General features: G+C 33.8%; 1 protein-coding gene across 1 annotated transcript; it reads right to left on the reverse strand.

Moving 5' to 3' along the window:
* Nucleotides 1-1405: 1405 nt before the first annotated feature.
* On the reverse strand, nt 1406-20076 carry LOC124360119 (facilitated trehalose transporter Tret1-like). Its single transcript, XM_046813451.1, has 3 exons — nt 19505-20076; nt 17659-17719; nt 1406-4300 (listed from the first exon to the last, which is right to left on the reverse strand). Exons 1-3 carry the CDS (start codon nt 19724-19726, stop codon nt 2979-2981), a joined length of 1605 nt encoding a protein of 534 aa, XP_046669407.1. The 5' UTR covers nt 19727-20076; the 3' UTR covers nt 1406-2978.

Consider the following 20076-nt stretch of genomic DNA (forward strand, 5'->3'; position numbering starts at 1 on the left):
TGAGGGTTTAGATATAAAAGACTGTAGAGGCCAATGTTACGATAACGGATCAAACATGGCCGGCAAAGAGCGTTTATGCTCGAATCTCCAGAAAGCTCTCTAGCCTCATTTGTACCATGTACTTTTGCTAAATGTGGTTGGTGCAAACGCCGCTAGCTTATCAATTTAGATACAGACCTACTTCGACACTCTTAATTGCCTGTACACTTTTTTGCTTCCTCCAAAAATAGATAGGAGGTTTTACTGTAACATGTTCCTCTATCTCTAAAACTACAGAGTAATTCCAGATGGTCGACGAATAGGAAAGCTGTAACTGTTGTGTATAAGCACTTAGGAAAAATTGTAGATGCTCTGAATGAACTAAACACTAGTACACTAACAACATCTGAAACGAAAACAGAAGCAAACTCTCTCCTAAAAAATGTTAGTGCGTTTGAATTTGTTGTTCTCTCCTGTTTTTGGTACAAACAGTTAGGCCGCATGACATCGTCAATAAGCTTCCACAAAAGGAGGACATCACTGTCGATAGATCGGCACAAGACATTAGTAAATTAATTACAGAATTAGAATCACAACGATAAAATTGTTCGGCTGATGTAGTGAAAGATGCCAAAGACGTTTCACCAACATCAACTAAGGTACACACTTAAAAGAAGTACGTAAGTGGAAAAAGAAACGGACTATTGATAAAAAGCAGAAGATGAAGTAAACAAACTTTCAAAGGGGAAAAAAAAACTGTTCGTTATTCAAATAATAGATAGGATTCTTGTCTGAACTGCGGCAACGGTTTGAAGCCATAAAAAATATGAATGGGTTATTTGGTTTCTTGGATGGAGCTGGATCTGAAAAGGAATTAAAGAACCACGCAAATGAACTGGCTCACTTACACAGATGATTTAGATAAGAACGAGTTGGAAATAGAAGTGGAAAATTTCAAGTATCATCCATTGGATTTAGGCCCTAACATAAAAAAGGCTACTCCACTGGAACTGTTGATTTATATTTACCAAAACGGTCTAAATGATGCCTATCCCAATATTAGCACAGCTTTAAGAATGTTTCTCACAATACCAGTATCAGTTTAATCAAATGAAAGAGGTTTTAGTAAATTGATTATAATAAAATATATCACTTTGACAGGACAAAACGATTAACCAACTTGTCCATCATATCGGTAGGACACAAAATAACTTCAACACAAAATATCTTTTGATGATATTATAAATCATTTGGAACTAAAAAGCCCGAACATTTTAATTGTAATGTTTGTATAGGGCTTTCAGTTTGTACAGCAATTGATTTACCATTTATTAATTGTTAAATTAAATAATGCTAATTTGATATATTACATTAAGCACTTTACCATACCTTCTCCTTTTTAGCCTAAGAGTTTATAAATTGTGAATAAATGAAATAAACGATATTTATATATTTGTTTTATTGTTATCGGGCATAGGTTGAACAGAATAAGTTATATTCTTTAATAGCAAACTTTATCTTTCCTACCGTGATATAATTATATTAAATGTCATAATTATGTTTATACAAATACATGTAAAAGTGTATAATTGAGCTAGGTGAATCTTTCATAACTGCTACTAGACCGTGGTATTAATTTATACAAATCGACAATTGAATGGTAAATTTGGAGTTTTACTAATTTACTAGAAGCTAATTGCCTTTGAATCATGAAAACAATTAAAGTATTGAAAACATAATAAAGTGCCTTTTCTATCGTTGTGAAACTCTTCCTCTTTGTAACGTTTTAGCTCACAGGAAAGAGCCAAAAATTACTTCTGTGTAATCTAAGATAAAATATCAGTAATTTAAAGAAATACACGTACACGATACTAATAGCTTGGAAAAATAAAATGATTACGTGCAGACAAACAACACTCTGGAATCTCTTAATATAAATTTGTTAAAACTAATACACACACAAATTCTTTAAAACATTTTATTATATAGGAGTGTAACAGGCTTCGCTGAAAATGCATCGAAATTTCAGTCTCTGGCTCAACTTATTCTTGAGATACCAGTGGAAAACATACACCCATACATAAAGGCAGACTGGCCGAAGAGGAATTTCACCAGAACCCTTGGTGATAACTAAGCAAAATATAAAAAATGTATATAGATAAATTCACGCTCATTATATCACCCTGATTAGCAGACTTTGTTAAATCTCTTTTATCACAAAGTTTCTAATAGTTAGCATTTCGTACATTTGTACAATATTTTTTATCGTTTAATGTTTTAAATAAATAAGCTCACGCGGTACCTCAATAAATAAACTACAACCCAAAGATCGTGCAATTATTTTTGAATACTGAATTCATGTTTTTAGTATCGATTTGCATAACGGAATGTGGCAAAATATAAACATTTAACAATTGAAATTTAAAACGAAGGCTGCAAATTAAACCTAGCTTCTGTTAAAGAAATACATTATAGAGAACACACTCTTCTATTGTGGTAACAGTTTATACTTGAATGGAAAACTTAAAAGTATATACAAGAGAAGAGATTTTTAATAAGGAGTTGGGCAGTATGGACTTGATATCTGACAGTTTGTTACCAGATGGTTTATTTTACTAACTTTATATAATATCTTAACCATTATTGTCTCGCAACTTATATATAACTTAAATATATAAACAAACATACGATAATCTAGAATAAATTGAGGGGTTTGTATAAGAAATTTAAACTCGGTTTCAAAATATATATAAAACTTTCACATTTAAAAAAAAGTAAAAGCAATGATGAAGAAGCAAAGTGGCATAAATATTAATGTGAATATTATAAATAAGTAACAAAGTGTTAGAGAAAATGTTAAGAATTTATGAGCAAAGATATTCTACAATACATAACACAAAGTATATAAGATACAAAGTATATACACACTTATAAATATATAATAAGTAGGAGTAACTTTTAAATATAAACTATACTAAACAGAGAAATGATCATATATTTCAGACTTTAATTTTGAGAAGTTCCTTTCTGATCTGGACAAAAGATTTTCCTTTAGTTTCTGGAGTGTTGAAGTAAAAGTAAATGCCTCCAATTAAAATGGTGAGCGAGTAAAAATAAAAATTGGCATATAACCCAAAATTATTATTTACTGTCTCATACATTATCAACATTAGGAAAGCAAATATAGTAACAGTGATGGCGGCAATACTGGAAACAATCCCTCTAGTATTGGGGTTAAACAGTTCCGAAGTGTACAGAGAACATACAGGATACAAACCCGCAGTGCATAAACCGGAGTTGATCAGAATTAAAACTGGAGAGATCCAACTAAACGTAGAGACAGCTAAAGAAGTTTTAAATAAAAGTAAATAGTATGTTCCATTGGTAAATTGACAAATGAAAATGCCTATGCATGACAGCATCAGCAAGGGTCTTCTTCCCAAGGAGTCTGAGGTGAATGCACTAAAGATCCCTCCAGCTAGCATTACAACACCAACTGCTATAGTTACTACATCAGATGATATAGAGAGGTTAGGCGTCATATCGAAAATATCAGTGGCATAAACATTGATAACTCCAGTTCCACAGAGTACTCTACCTCCTGTCATCAACATCAGAATGGTTAGGGCTTTTCTTTCCTCTGGGATTCCTATTATATCACGTAGCCCAGCTGATCTCTGGTTGGCTTCAACACTCCATTTGATCTCTTCTAACTCTTCCTTTAACTCATCAGTTGAAGTGTCTCGGAACCAAGCTAATGATTTGCGCGCTTTTTCAATATTTCCACTCATGACATAATAATAAGGACTCTCAGGTTGCCAGAAGAATAACAAAATGAAAGGTATGTTTAAAGCAAGTGTAAAGTAGATACAATTGTAAAAGCTAAGAAAAGGGCCCACTGAGTATTGTATAACGAAACCTAGCCACCACGAATTGAAGAATATGCTTGTCACTGCTCCTCTGGTCGATTTGCCAGCGATTTCGCCTAAGTAGACAGGTGCAGCGGTGTATGTCAGTCCCATCGAGAACCCCTGCAGAACTCGAGCTGCTCCCAACATAGTTACTGAAGGGTAGAAGATGACCATCAGCCAGCTGATGATGTAGAGAGGTCCAGTCGCTAGGATGACTGGCTTGCGCCCGATGTATTTCGACAGAATTCCAGCTGGAAGTGGGGATATCAGGTTGCCAAGCTCTATACTAGAGATGACCCAAGAAGCTTGATCCCTTGTCATAGGAATCTCACTGTCAGGTCCAAGGAGATGGTTCAGAATGGGCGTGGTCCATCCGTAGCATGTTGAAGAATTCACAACGCTGAAGCATGCTGAAACATAAAATAATGTGCGGAACATGGCCTGCTATTATTATACTTATTTTTTTTTAACATTACTCGTCTACTAACAGTTAATTGTGTAAATGGTGCGATGATTTTCAACCCGGTTTGACTGTCTGATTATTAGATATTATTCCTAACTCTTCTATAATAAGAAATCTGGTTTTACAATTTTTATAAATTATTCTTGTTTGCGGCTACCCTTCTTAACATTTTATTAATTCATAACTGAGGAATTTATTCGCTGTGCTTTTTGTTTTTGTTTGCGTGTTTGTTTTTCAAACTATTCCGGTCCACAACGATTTGTTGCACAACTATAATCTTGACATACGTCATTCTTTTTGCGGAAAGCCTTCTTCAGTCAACAAATGTCTTCCAAACCGTCATCGAATGTTCCTAAGAGACGAAATATTTGAAGAATTTAAGTGTGTAAAGAAAAATAAAGACTAAGAATACATATTTTCGATCTATTTACCAATCCTGAATAATCGTTCCAATTAATTATAATTTATTATAGCAACAAAATCAACATTTAAAACAGTATTGTGACATGAGTAGTAAATTAATTAAACCTAAATAATTTATATTATGTGACAAATGTTCATGAATGATGATGTTTTAGATTTGAACGGTACAATTTTTAAGAATTGACATACTAATTTTCAATTAACTATAACTGACAAAGTAGAAGAAACATAACATTGAGATGTAACATTAAATAACACATTTACGATAGATTAACTCCTTTATACGTAACCTCATTAAGTGTATAAATTAGAGCAATCAACTAATATATTTGTATAAGTATAGTTTGTTATTAAGTTGAAGCAATTCAAAACAGAAACACCAGCGTAAGAAAACTGTAATAACATAAACGGAAGAAATACAGAGTGTAGAGCAAGTGCTTTGCTAGTTAAATTAAATACATATACGAGTATATATATATATATAATATATATATATATATATATATATATATTAAAGCTGACAAAAATGATTAATTTTACCTGCCACAGCAGCTATGTAGGTACTGTTTGAGGAGTCCTCTTGACACGCAGCATTTTGCCGCCACCTGTATTGAAAATGTGTTAGTCAAGACTAAGTCTTAGGCTCGGCCTTAATTGTTAATAACAGACGCTCTAGGCTCATGATCAATAGTGGTGGATTCCGATAGGATGATTGTACAAGATGGAAATGATAGGACCTAATAATGTAAGCTCAGAATACGTTTTACAATAACAACTTGTTTGGAGTACCAAAAAAAGTTATCACAATACATGATGATGTATACTATTATTTCAATTAGCCTTTTTTGGTTGTCTTGATCACAAAACTACATTTGCTGAAGCCAACCCCAGAAAAATATTAATAGTGAGTTATTTCAAGTCTAAATTAAGTGGTTGGTTGGTTAATGTTTTATAGCAATAGCTTGGATCACAATTTTCTATACAATAGTCTACTGGTAGAGTTTATCTCCTACACTGACTTGGATGGTTCTCAAAGAGAGGGCTTTCAATTTTGAATTGAGTACGCTATAATAACACTGTGACAGCAGGAATCTGTGTCTGAAACAACGTCGAAACAGCTTTCACTTGGTGGAGTATCTACTACTTTGCTCAAACTTGGTTTTCCAAGTGAGTCCAGTGCATAGCATAATAAGTGACGTGTGGCATAGTTTTTAAAGGAAGCAATTCGTTTTAATTCTGAAACAAATTTATATGTCATTCCCTAACAACGAGAATAACAATAACAGCGTGAATCTCCAATAACACCAACGCAGGGAAGCAAAGCACTCGGTTTTCACTTGTTAAGGAAGTAGATCGAGCAGTGAAAGAGGGGTAGCGGAAGGAGAACGTGGTGGGGCACCTCTCCTCCCGCCCAAGTAATCGCGCAGGTCGTTTTCAAAGTGGCTCATCTGTGGTAATGACCTTTGTAGTAGTTGGGGCTTGTTTTTTACGCAGAATGCCGACAATAATCATTCTGTGGTTTACATTTAGATAATTGGCAAGAGGAATATTCTTGAAATAATTATTTATGGAAACATTTCGTCCAGATTTATCAATTTTTACAACACTTAATTATCGATACAAACGTTAAATTATCCATGTGGCTGTTTGCCAGGAGATATTTCTAAATTATTGGTAAGATACTTTCTGGCATAAGCTATTGCATAGACCTTAATCCCATATTTTACTGTTTTGTTACCTATATACTGTCTGAATTTGCTTCCTCCCCTAAATTCAAAATTCGTCTAGCCTACCAACCAACCTCTCCAACATTTGTGGCATTTGATAATACGATAAATGCTTAAAAACCTGTTATTATTGGTGCATTGTTGTCCTTATCCAGGACGCTCTCGTTCTTAATCTTTTTTCATCGAACCTCATCACTAGTCATTTTTTTCATCATCACTAGCCTTATAAAAATAGCCTTATAGTGTTTGGAGCGCTTTTTGACATTGTTGCTAAAAAACCTCTGGAGCTGCTGAACCAATTGTCTACCAATATCTCATTCAAGTTCAAACGGTTAGCTTTTTCACACTAGCCAAAAATCAAAAATAGACATACAAGGTTGTATTTCACAAGAATCTGTTTGAGGGACATTTCTTAGCACCATTTTGCATACTTCTGACTCATTAATGTCAACTGTTCATTTGTAATTCTACTAAATTGTTGGGAAATAATAATTTCCATGACTCATGAGCTGTTTTAGCGTTACGAGCAAATTGGTTTGGCATCAGGCAAAGTTTGTATTATATTTTTTCCTGGTAGTTATTGATAATTGTAGGCTCATGCACATTTAGTAAGAAGATCGTTTACCAATAAATAAGGTCTCTAGTGTGAAAACATTAACTAAAACGCTGACCACTTACAGTTTTGATGTTATTTCGTTCTTCGTGAAGTGGCGTTGCTTGGTTGTTGCGTCTTCTTCATATTCAGACTGTTCTGTGTCGCTGTCATGGTCTCCATCTTCCGTTGGTCCATCAGAGTCTGACACATTAACCCGCACAGCACCAGGTTCACTCGATAAATTGTCTTCTTCGTCAGATTCATCCAAATAACTTAAAATTACGTTCGTGTTGGTGCCCGCTCATTTTAGATCAAAAACTAGATAGAGATAAACTTTTCACTAAAAGTAAACTAATTCAGTTTCATACGTCTAATTTTTCCTAATCTAATTTTCCTACGTATTTATGTTTGACACTTAAACTTTAGCATTTCTATGGTGTGTTACTGGCCTGCTTACTAACCAACTTACTAGAGTGGTAGTCTATATAAGTGGTAGAGAAGGAATATACTGCAGTATAGCTGGCAGTGAAGAGTTTTTCTATTTAAAAAGGTAGAACAGTAGAAAAGTACCTGGAATAAAAGTTTACCTGCGACAGCAGCTATGTACTGATTGAGAAGTCCCCTTGACTTGCCACACTTCACCGCCATCTGTATTCACAATGTGTTGCACAAGACACAATCTTTGCCCCAGGCCAGATAGCGGATACTTTAGGCATAGATTATTCTAGCATTTTTTAAGAGAAGTACTCTAATAATTACAAAGTTAGGCTTTCCCTGAATTTGAACTGAAACAGTTTACATGTCGTTTTAGGTTGTGCAGTCATTTTTTGGTCACCAAGTTTTGGTTTCAACATTCTTGACACATTGAGCCCTGTTGTGTACTAATACATTGTAAAAAAGTATATTATTATAAACAAATAAAAATGTAGTTTACAAGGCGATTACAGTGATATCAGGAGAACACTTGTGGATAGGAGTGCAGAAACATACGAACAGTGTACAACAAATACAAGGAAACCTAAGAATATACATGAAAAAGAGTGTAATAAAAAAAAAAAAAAAACTATAGACTTAAGTACTTGGATTCTACAATAATCCGTATTTGTGCGATAGTTAATTGACGGCGATTGGATAGTCTGATTATATTGGTTTACACAAGAGATAACCCATCCAATTGCTATAAATTTTGGTACGGTAAAACCGACATCCTCGGGCTGCCTTATGTAGTTAATATAATCAAAATGTACGGTGTAATCCGAACATCGAGTTTCGAGAAGCAATTTTACAATATTCTGATGAGTTATACCTTAGGGTTGAATAAGGCCATAAAAGGATGTAATTTCGATAAGAAAACATATATTAAAAATGTGTGATTCCTTAAATTTTATTTCATTATAAAATATAATTCCATTAAGTCGTAAATGTTACAAAACATGTCACTTCTTGGTTTGACTTATTTAAAATTATGTAAACATTTCAATTATTAATCTTTGGCAGTTTTTATTTTGATATGATTTAATAACTGTCAATACTTCCTACTTCAATAATGCCAACAAGAGTGATCATAACATTTTTTATACATTTACACAAATTGTTTTTAACTAAAAAGATATGGCATTCTTAGGTCATAAATGAATACAAAAAATGTCATTCTTTGAAGCTATAACTCATGTAAATTGTGTAAACATTTCACATTTATTGAATCTTCAACATTTTTTGGGGCTTGCTTGGTTTTGCATTTGATGAACCATGTTTCTACTTTTTCTGTATTTAGAGAAGATGTCTTAAATAGCTTTGAATTTAACATAAACAACATCTTTCAACTCAAAATTCGATTGCATCTTCATATTCCCCTCCATATGAGACCAAGTCCAGTTCACATTCACTAGTGGTTGGGCGGGCAATTTACATGGCCGTTTCACTAGTGAATATAAATCACACTATTTCCATAATTCTTATCCTCTTAAATTAAGAAAAAAAATCAATTGTAGGCTTCTTTTTTTATTATTTCCTATGTACTATCCATCTTATGTTTTATAATATTATGCCTTAGGTCAGTGTGCCTTGTTCTTAATAGTATTGTTTAATTGTGAGTATTTCAATGTCCTCTGTAAAATGACTATCACTCTCACTCCTGACAGTGACATTTGTAGTGTTGGTTCATTCAGTCAGTACGAGTATATCGTATCGTAACACATATAATACAATTTCATAAACCACTAAACAAGGTAGTGGTATGCCGTACCATGTGTCCAGTAACAGACTTCACTGAGACTACTTGTAAAGTTTCAACTCTAGAGATGTACTAGGGACAGGCAGACAGTCATTCAGAAGATAAATGTTTACACCCTCCGGCAAACAAAATGAAATAGAGTGCACTTACTGATTGGTGGGCTTTAATGACAGTATCGTACAATATTTCAACTCTGCAGATGGAATATTCCTCGTAATATCTTGCCACATTATACATTCATATTGTTGTTAATTAAGTTGGAGTTCCATAGCAGTGTTTAAATAATAAAAGTCTACATACTTTTCTTTTTACTCTATGCTACGCGCCAAGTAACCAGAAAGAAGATTATGCTGAATCTGTACGTGTTTGGGTAGTTAGGTATGTCACATATAAATATCTCAAATGATTATTTTCAGTTTTGTTTACAAATTTGTTTCTTATTCTACTTTATTTTGCTATCATGATTACCTATAACCAATTTAAAAGTGTTCACTAACGCTCAGCCTAAATTCCTGGAATGTCATGCATGCACCATTGTTACATATATAGAAATAAACCTACATTTAAAATTTGAATTCTTTAGGTTATTTGGTTTTCGAGATATCGTACGGACCGACAGAGAGATTGAAATACAATTTTTCAGTCCCTCGATTGATATGCTTAGATAAACGCTCAGCCAATGAGTTAATATTTGGCCATAATTGGACTGGGCGAGATTGAATTTATTGCCTGAGATCGATCTCACGAGTTAACATCCAATGAAGTGTTCAAGTGGGAGATATGAAAAGAATGGATTTGCACCAATTATAAGTGCCATGAATTTGTTTTGAATGTCTGATAATAACCTGATGCAATTGAACATAAATACAGTATGTTTGTGCTGTAATACAACATTTCATGAAGTGTAATTATAGGAGAGTAATTGCTCTTGTAAATAGCTTTTAGTAATTTATTTTCACTGACATTATTTGTCTTCGTAGGCTTACTCTCTTAAAACAATGACATCATTAGGATAATTATTCCACGATCAAATATTTTAATTCAACTGAATTTCCATTGTAGAGAATTTCTTAAACTTTTCGTCTAAAATTTCCCTCGGACAATACCTCAATAATCTTAAAATATTTTGTTCCATTATTATTAATGCAATTTTAAAATGCTTTTTGACGAAAGAATCTATGAAACGTATATGAACTACTAATTTCAATTACCAGTATTTTAAGAGAAAATTCTAAAAGTTGTTTTTTTTTTTATATAAACAACCATTAAGTATTGTACAGTAGTGTTACATAAGTTAAGTCCAAACATTAGTTTATAATTACAATTTTTCCCCCCTCGTCCTCTCGCCATGATACACCACCTATGTTTTTGTACTAATGGGCCTAACGTGTTTATAAATTTACACATATCCTTATTTAAAACTATTTAGGAAGATCATATTTGAAACAATATTATAATTCCGTAAAAATCTTCTTTTTTCTGCCAATCGTTGTAATCAATAATTTATTATATAAGTTATTTGTAATTTTGTTTTACATTTTTAGTAAAATACAAGAGGATTTGAACCTGAAAAATTGTTACAGGTCTTTTCAATATAAATGTTTGCCAGAGGAAAATTGAGTAAAAATAAATAAAATACATTTAAAAAATACGTGGACCCAATATTAGCGTAATGATTGTAGATGTTAGAATGAATAATTTATTCAATGTTTATCAGTAAGCCAGAATATTTTATGTACAGCTACTATACAGTACAGACGCGTGAAAATATGTTGTAGAGCCTTCAATTTCTCAAAGGCAATAACGTAACACACTCGTATAGCTTGATCAGAATATATTTCAAGGCGTTGGGTTAATTTAATTACCACGTTTCAAAGCTCATGGTTTTAGAAAGTGTACAGCCTCTAGAAGGAAGATAACTACGGAAGATTTCAGCCGTTTTGAGGATATACAGAATAGAAGGGCTACAACCATGCAGTGCATAAACTAGAGTAGATGAAAATTAAAACTGGAGCAATCCAAATAAATGAGATTTCTACTGAAGTCTTAAACAATAGGAAATATTAGCTGTGAAGTGATGACGCCTCCGATTAACATTACAATAACCGAGTGATATAGTGACTGCGTCGGGTTAGAATGGAAGTTTAGGGGTCATATTGAATTCTGAGTTTCATAAACAGTGATAGTTCCAGTTCCACTGAGTTCCATTGTGAGTCCTTTTCTTCCAACTGAGGAGGTCAACACTTCTCTTTTATCTCTTCTAATTCTTCTTGCAACTCGTCAAATGCTGCGTCCCTGAACCAAGTTAATGAGGTGCGCGCTTTTCCCATACCTCCACACATCACGTGATAATAAGGGCTCTCAGGTTGCTAGAAGAATAGCATCATGAAATGTATGTTCAAAGAGAGCGTGAAAATACGTGAAGTTATAAAAACTAAGGAAAGGTCCCCACTGCATACTGGATGAGATATCCCAGCCACCACAAATTGAAGAAGATGCTCGTGATGTCTTCTCGTCTGTTGGCTTTGCTAGCAATTTCGCCCAAAGTACACAGGAGCAGCGGGTGTATGTAAGTCCCATCGTGAGGCCTTGCAGGAGCCGAGCTGCTCCCAACATAGTTACTGAAGGGTAGAAGACGATCAGCAGCCAACTGACGATGTAGAGTGGTCCAGTGGCAAGGATGAGTGGCTTGTGTCCTATGTAGTTGGATGTGAGTGATGGAAGGCAAAGGCCTATGATAGGAATGACCCGGGACGATTGTTCCTTCTTAATTGGAATCATCACTGTCAGGTCCAAGGTTACTTTCTAGCCACCACTAATGGCTCGGTAGGGGGGGCTACTTGCAAGGTCAGAATCGCTCTGTCGGTCACCCATCTAAACATCGGAGACGCTGCTTTTAGCACCTCCTGGAATAAGCACCAAATTCCAAAGGATGCTTATTCAGCGCATGGGTATGGCCCAGTCTCTGAATTAGCACCCCCTAGTATTCAACCCGCAACACAAGCAGATTTTTCTTTTATACATTTAATTTAATCATAAATATAACAGTTATTATCTAGATTTTTTGTGACGCTGTCACTTATAAGCTTCTATCTACAATTGTGTTGATATAGGGATAACAGATGAAATAATACGTTCTTCAAATATTCCTATTTTCTCTTCAAAATTCCCATACTACTTAATATTACATAATAATTACTCAAACTAAAAAAAAAACTAATTGACCTTAGGATTCCTCCCCTGGCACACAATGTCCCAGTTTTGAAAATCTTTCACTCATGACTTTATGCTTTCCTAATTTTTTCTAAATATAACAAATTAACAGAATTAATGAAATAAAATCATTGATTTTACTTCAGTTAATTCTTTCAATCCATAAGTATATAAAATTAATTAATATGCTCAAGATAAAAAAAACCATAAACCTACAATTTTAACTTTGAGTCTACGCACAGGTCATGAAAGCATGTAGGCTCTTTTTCCTTTAAGTTTCTTAAATTATAGTCTGAAAAAATATTGGAAAGAATAAAAAATGAGGGTTTAGATATAAAAGACTGTAGAGGCCAATGTTACGATAACGGATCAAACATGGCCGGCAAAGAGCGTTTATGCTCGAATCTTGCTGAAAGCTCTCTAACTCATTTGTACCATGTACTTTTGCTAAATGTGGTTGGTGCAAACGTCGCTAGCTTATCAATTTAGATACAGACCTACTTCGACACTCTTAATTGCCTGTACAATTTTTTGCTTCCTCCAAAAATAGATAGGAGGTTTTTACTGTAACATGTTTCTTGGATGGAGCTGGATCTGAAAAAAGAATGAAAGAACCACGCAAATGAAACTGGCTCACTTACACAGATGATTTAGATAAGAGCGAGTTGCAAATAGAAGTGGAAAAATTTCAAGTATCATCCATTGGATTTAGGCCCTAACATAAAAAAGGCTACTCCATTCGAACTGTTGATTTATATTTACCAAAACGGTCTAAATGATGCCTATCCTAATATTATCACAGCTTTAAGAATGTTTCTCACAATACCAGTATCAGTTTAATTAAATGAAAGAGGTTTTTAGTAAATTGATTATAATAAAATATATCACTTGACAGGACAAAACGATTAACCAACTTGTCCATCATATCGGGTAGGACACAAAATAACTTCAACACAAAATATCTTTTGATGATATTATATAAATCATTTGGAACTAAAAAGCCCGAACATTTTAATTGTAATGTTTGTATAGGGCTTTCAGTTTGTACAGCAATTGATTTAGCATTTATTAATTGTTAAATTAAATAATGCTAATTTGATATATTACATTAAGCACTTTACCATACCTTCTCCTTTTTTAGCCTAAGAGTTTATAAATATGTGAATAAATGAAATAAACGATATTTATATATTTGTTTTATTGTTATCGGGCATAGGTTGAACAGAATAAGTTATATTCTTTAATAGCAAACTTTATCTTTCCTACCGTGATATAATTATATTAAATGTCATAATTATGTTTATGCAAATACATGTAAAAGTGTATAATTGAGCTAAGCGAATCTTTCATAACTGCTACTAGAGCGTGGTATTTAATTTATACAAAATCGACAATTGAATGGTAAATTTGGAGTTTTAAACTACTTTACTAGAAGCTAATTGCCTTTGAATCATGAAAACAATTAAAGTATTGAAAACATAATAAAAGTGCCTTTTCTATCGTTGTGAAACTCTTCCTCTTTGTAACGTTTTTAGCTCACAGGAAAGAGAGCCAAAAATTACTTCTGTGTAATCTAAGATAAAATATCAGTAATTTAAAGAAATAAACGTACACGATACTAATAGCTTGGAAAAATAAAATGATTACGTGCAGACAAACAACACTCTGGAATCTCTTAATATAAATTTGTTAAAAACTAATACACACACAAATTCTTTAAAACATTTTATTATATAGGAGTGTAAACAGGCTTCGTTGAAAAATGCATCGAAATTTCAGTCTCTGGCTCAAATTATTCTTGAGATACCAGTGGGAAAACATACACCCATACATAAAGGCAGACTGGCCGAAGAGGAATTTCACCAGAACCCTTGGTGATAACTAAGCAAAATATAAAAAAATGTATATAGATAAATTCACGCTCATTATATCACCCTGATTAACAGACTTTGTTAAATCTCTTTTATCACAAAGTTTCTAATAGTTAGCATTTCGTACATTTGTACAATATTTTTTTATCGTTTAATGTTTTAAATAAATAAGCTCACGCGGTACCTCAATAAATAAACTACAACCCAAAGATCATGCAATTATTTTTGAATACTGAATTCATGTTTTTAGTATCGATTTGCATAACGGAATGTGGCAAAATATAAACATTTAACAATTGAAATTTAAAACGAAGACTGCAAATTAAACCTAGCTGCTGTTAAAAGAAATACATTTTAGAGAACACACTCTTCTATTGTGGTAACAGTTTATACTTGAATGAAAAACTTAAAAGTATATACAAAGAAGAGATTTTTAATAAGGAGTTGGGCAGTATGGACATGATATCTGACAGTTTGTTACCAGATGGTTTATTTTTACTAACTTTATATAATATCTTAACCATTATTGTCTCGCAACTTATATATAACTTAAATATATAAACAAACATACGATAATCTAGAATAAATTGACGGGGTTTGTATAAGAAATTTAAACACGGTTTCAAAATATATATAAAACTTTCACATTTAACAAAAAGTAAAAAGCAATGATGAAGAAGCAAAGTGGCATAAATATTAATGTGAATATTATAAATAAGTAACAAAGTGTTAGAGAAAATGTTAAGAATTTATGAGCAAAATATTCTACAATACATAACACAAAGTATATAAGATACAAAGTATATACACACTTATAAATATACATACAATAAGTAGGGACTAACTTTTAAATATGAACTATACTAAACAGAGAAATGATCATATATTTCAGACTTTAATTTTTGAGAAGTTCCTTTCTGATCTGGACAAAAGATTTTCCTTTAGTTTCTGGAGTGTTGAAGTAAAAGTAAATGCCTCCAATTAAAAATGGTGAGCGAGTAAAAATAAAAATTGGCATATAACCCAAAATTATTATTTACTGTCTCATACATTATCAACATTAGGAAAGCAAATATAGTAACAGTGATGGCGGCAATACTGGAAACAATCCCTCTAGTATTGGGGTTAAACAGTTCCGAAGTGTACAGAGAACATACAGGATACAAACCCGCAGTGCATAAACCGGAATTGATCAGAATTAAAACTGGAGAGATCCAACTAAACGTAGAGACAGCTAAAGAAGTTTTAAAATAAAAGTAAATAGTATGTTCCATTGGTAAATTGACAAATGAAAATGCCTATGCATGACAGCATCAGCAAGGGTCTTCTTCCCAAGGAGTCTGAGGTGAATGCACTAAAGATCCCTCCAGCTAGCATTACAACACCAACTGCTATAGTTACTACATCAGATGATATAGAGAGGGTTAGGCGTCATATCGAAAATATCAGTGGCATAAACAGTGATAGCTCCAGTTCCACTCAGTAATCTAGCTCCTGTCATCAACAATCAGAATGGTTAGGGCTTTTCTTTCCTCTGGGATTCCTATTATATTCACGTAGACCAGCTGATCTCTGGTTGGCTTCAACACTCCATTTGATCTCTTCTAACTCTTCCTTTAACTCATCAGTTGAAAGTGTCTCGGAACCAAGCTAATGATTTGCGCGCTTTTTCAATATTTCCACTCATGACATAATAATAAGGACTCTCAGGTTTTGCCAGAAGAATAACAAAATGAAAGGTATGTTTAAAGCAAGTGTAAAGTAGATACAATTGTAAAAGCTAAGGAAAGGGCCCACCAGAGTATTGTATAACGAAACCTAGCCACCACGAATTGAAGAATAATGCTTGTCACTGCTCCTCTGGTAGATTTGCCAGCGATTTCGCCTAAGTAGACAGGTGCAGCGGTGTATGTCAGTCCCATCGAGAATCCCTGCAGAACTCGAGCTGCTCCCAACATAGTTACTGAAGGGTAGAAGATGACCATCAGCCAGCTGATGATGTAGAGAGGTCCAGTGGCTAGGATGACTGGCTTGCGCCCGATGTATTTCGACAGAATTCCAGCTGGAAGTGGGGATATCAGGTTGCCAAGCTCTATACTAGAGATGAACCCAAGAAGCTTGATCCCTTGTCATAGGAATCTCACTGTCAGGTCCAAGGAGATGGTTTCAGAATGGGCGTGGTCCATCCGTAGCATGTTGAAGAATTCACAACGCTGAAAGCATGCTGAAACATAAAATAATGTGCGGAACATGGCCTGCTATTATTATACTTATTTTTTGAAAAATATTACTCGTTTACTAACCAGTTAATTGTGTAAAATGGTGCGATGATTTTCAACCCGGTTTGACTGTCTGATTATTAGATATTATTACTAACTCTTCTATATAAGAAACTGGTTTTACAATTTTTATAAATTATTCTTGTTTGCGGCTACCCTTCTTAACATTTTATTAATTCATAACTGAGGAATTTATTCGCTGTGCTTTTTTGTTTTTGTTTGCGTGTTTGTTTTTTCAAACTATTTCCGGTCCACAACAATTTGTTGCACAACTATAATCTTGACATACGTCATTCTTTTTGCGGGAAAGCCTTCTTCAGTCAACAAAGGTCTCCCAAACCGTCATCGAATGTTTCCTAAGAGACGAAATATTTGAAGAATTTAAGTGTGTAAAGAAAAATAAAGACTAAGAATAATATTTTCGATCTATTTAGCAATCCTGAATAATCGTTCCAACTAATTATAATTTATTTATAGCAACAAAATCAACATTTAAAACAGTATTGTGACATGAGTAGTAAATTAATTAAACCTAAATAATTTATATTATGTGACAAATGTTCATAAATGATGATGTTTTAGATTTGAACGGTAAAATTTTAAGAATTGACATACTAATTTTCAATTAACTATAACTGACAAAGTAGAAGAAACACATAACATTGAGATGTAACATTAAATAACACATTTACGATAGATTAACTCCTTTATACGTAACCTCATTAAGTGTATAAATTAGAGCAATTAACTAATATATTTGTATAAGTATAGTTTGTTATTAAGTTGAAGCGATTCAAAACAGAAAAACACCAGCGTAAGAAAACTGTACTAACATAAACGGAAGAAATGCAGAGTGTAGAACAAGTGCTTTGCTAGTTAAATTTAAATACATATACGAGTATATATATATATATATATATATATATATATATATATTAAAGCTGACAAAAATGATTAATTTTACCTGCCACAGCAGCTATGTACTGTTTGAGGAGTCCTCTTGACACGCAGCATTTTGCCGCCACCTGTATTGAAAATGTGTTAGTCAAGACTAAGTCTTAGGCTCGGCCTTAATTGTTAATAACAGACGCTCTAGGCTCATGATCAATAGTGGTGGATCCCGATAGGATGATTGTACAAGATGGAAATGATAGGACCTAATAATGTAAGCTCAGAATACGTTTTACAATAACAACTTGTTTGGAGTACCAAAACAAGTTATCACAATACATGATGATGTATAATATTATTTCAATTAGCCTTTTTTGGTTGTCTTGATCATAAAACTACATTTGCTGAAGCCAACCCCAGAAAAATATTAATAGTGAGTTATTTCAAGTCTAAATTAAGTGGTTGGTTGGTTAATGTTTTATAGCAATAGCTTGGATCACAATTTTCTATACAATAGTCTACTGGTAGAGTTTATCTCCTACACTGACTTGGATGGTAGTCAAAGAGAGGGCTTTCAATTTTGAATTGAGTACGCTATAACACTGTGACAGCAGGAATCTGAGTCTGAAACAACGTCGAAACAGCTTTCACTCGGTAGAGTATCTACTACTTTGCTCAAACTTGGTTTTCCAAGCGAGTCCAGTGCATAGCATAATAAGTGACGTGTGGCATAGTTTTTAAATGAAGCAATTCGTTTTAACTCTGAAACAAATAATATATTTGTTATTCTCTAACAACGAGAATAACAATAACAGCGTGAATTTCCAATAACACCAACGCAGGGAAGCAAAGCACTCGGTTTTCACTTGTAAAGGAAGTAGATCGAGCAGTGAAAGAGGGGTAGCGGAAGGAAAACGTGGTGGGGCACCTCTCCTCCCGCCCAAGTGATCGCGCAGGTCGTTTTCAAAGTGGCTCATCTGTGGTAATGACCTTTGTAGTAGTTGGGGCTTGTTTTTTACGCAGAATGCCGACAATAATCATTCTGTGGTTTACATTTAGATAATTGGCAAGATGAATATTCTTGAAATAATTATTTATGGAAACATTTCGTCCAGATTTATCAATTTTTACAACACTTAATTATCGATACAAACGTTAAATTATCCATGTGGCTGTTTGCCAGGAGATATTTCTAAATTATTGGTAAGATACTTTCTGGCATAAGCTATTGCATAGACCTTAATCCCATATTTTACTGTTTTGTTACCTATATACTGTCTGAATTTGCTTCCTCCCCTAAATTCAAATTCGTCTAGCCTACCAACCTCTCCAACATTTGTGGCATTTGATAATACGATAAATGCTTAAAAACCTGTATTATTGGTGTATTGTTGTCCTTATCCAGACGCTCTCGTCTTATTCTTTTTTCATCGAAACTCATCACTAGTAATTTTTTTCATCATCACTAGCCTTATAAAAATAGCCTTATAGTGTTTGGAGCGCTTTTTGACATTGTTGCTAAAAAACCTCTGGAGCTGCTGAACCATTGTCTACCAATATCTCATTCAAGTTCAAACGGTTAGCTTTTTCACACTAGCCAAAAATCAAAATAGACATACAAGGTTGTATTTCACAAGAATCTGTTTGAGGACATTTCTTAGCACCATTTTGCATACTTCTGACTCATTAATGTCAACTGTTCATTTGTAATTCTACTAAATTGTTGGGAAATAATAATTTCCATGACTCATGCGCTGTTTTAGCGTTACGAGCAATTGATTTGGCATCAGGCAAAGTTTGTATTATATTTTTCCTGGTAGTTATTGATAATGTAGGCTCATGCACATTTAGTAAGAAGATCGTTTACCAATAAATAAGGTCTCTAGTGTGAAACATTAACTAAAACGCTGACCACTTACAGTTTTGATGTTATTTCGTTCTTCGTGAAGTGGCGTAGCTTGGTTGTTGCGTTCTTCTTCATATTCAGACTGTTCTGTGTCGCTGTCATGGTCTCCATCTTCCGTTGGTCCATCAGAGTCTGACACATTAACCCGCACAGCACCAGGTTCACTCGATAAATTGTCTTCTTCGTCAGATTCATCCAAATAACTTAAAATTACGTTCGTGTTGTGCCCGCTCATTTTAGATCAAAAACTAGATAGAGATAAACTTTTCACTAAAAGTAAAATACGTGTGTCAAAAACAGCAACGTGGTTACTCTTGATGTTAGGCGGGATCTAACAAAACGCGCTTACTTATCCTCGCGTTAGATCCAAACTAATAGTCCTGTGTGTGCCTACTTTCTCCAACCCCAACAACGACCCCCACTCCCTTCCCGCCAGAACGCAACAATAACGTGTTCTGAGATACTTTATTGAGGATAAGGCAACCGGTGGACCGAAAAAAATTTCGAATTAGTTTATTCTGTTACAGTTTTATTGTTAAACTCATTCTACCAGCGAGTAATTGTGGGTTAAAGCTAGCCCAAGGA

Source organism: Homalodisca vitripennis, chromosome 4, assembly GCF_021130785.1.
Source record: "Homalodisca vitripennis isolate AUS2020 chromosome 4, UT_GWSS_2.1, whole genome shotgun sequence".
Taxonomy (NCBI): Eukaryota; Metazoa; Arthropoda; class Insecta; order Hemiptera; family Cicadellidae; genus Homalodisca; species Homalodisca vitripennis.

Coding starts and splice junctions, on each gene's coding strand:
- LOC124360119 (XM_046813451.1), bottom strand. CDS start 19,726: ATGAGCGGGCACAACACGAACGTAATTTTAAGTTATTTGGATGAATCT. Junction 17,720..19,504: donor AACGAAATAACATCAAAACT/GTAAGTGGTCAG, acceptor TTTTCAATACAG/GTGGCGGCAAAATGCTGCGT. Junction 4,301..17,658: donor GTACATAGCTGCTGTGGCAG/GTAAAATTAATC, acceptor TTTATGTTTCAG/CATGCTTCAGCGTTGTGAAT.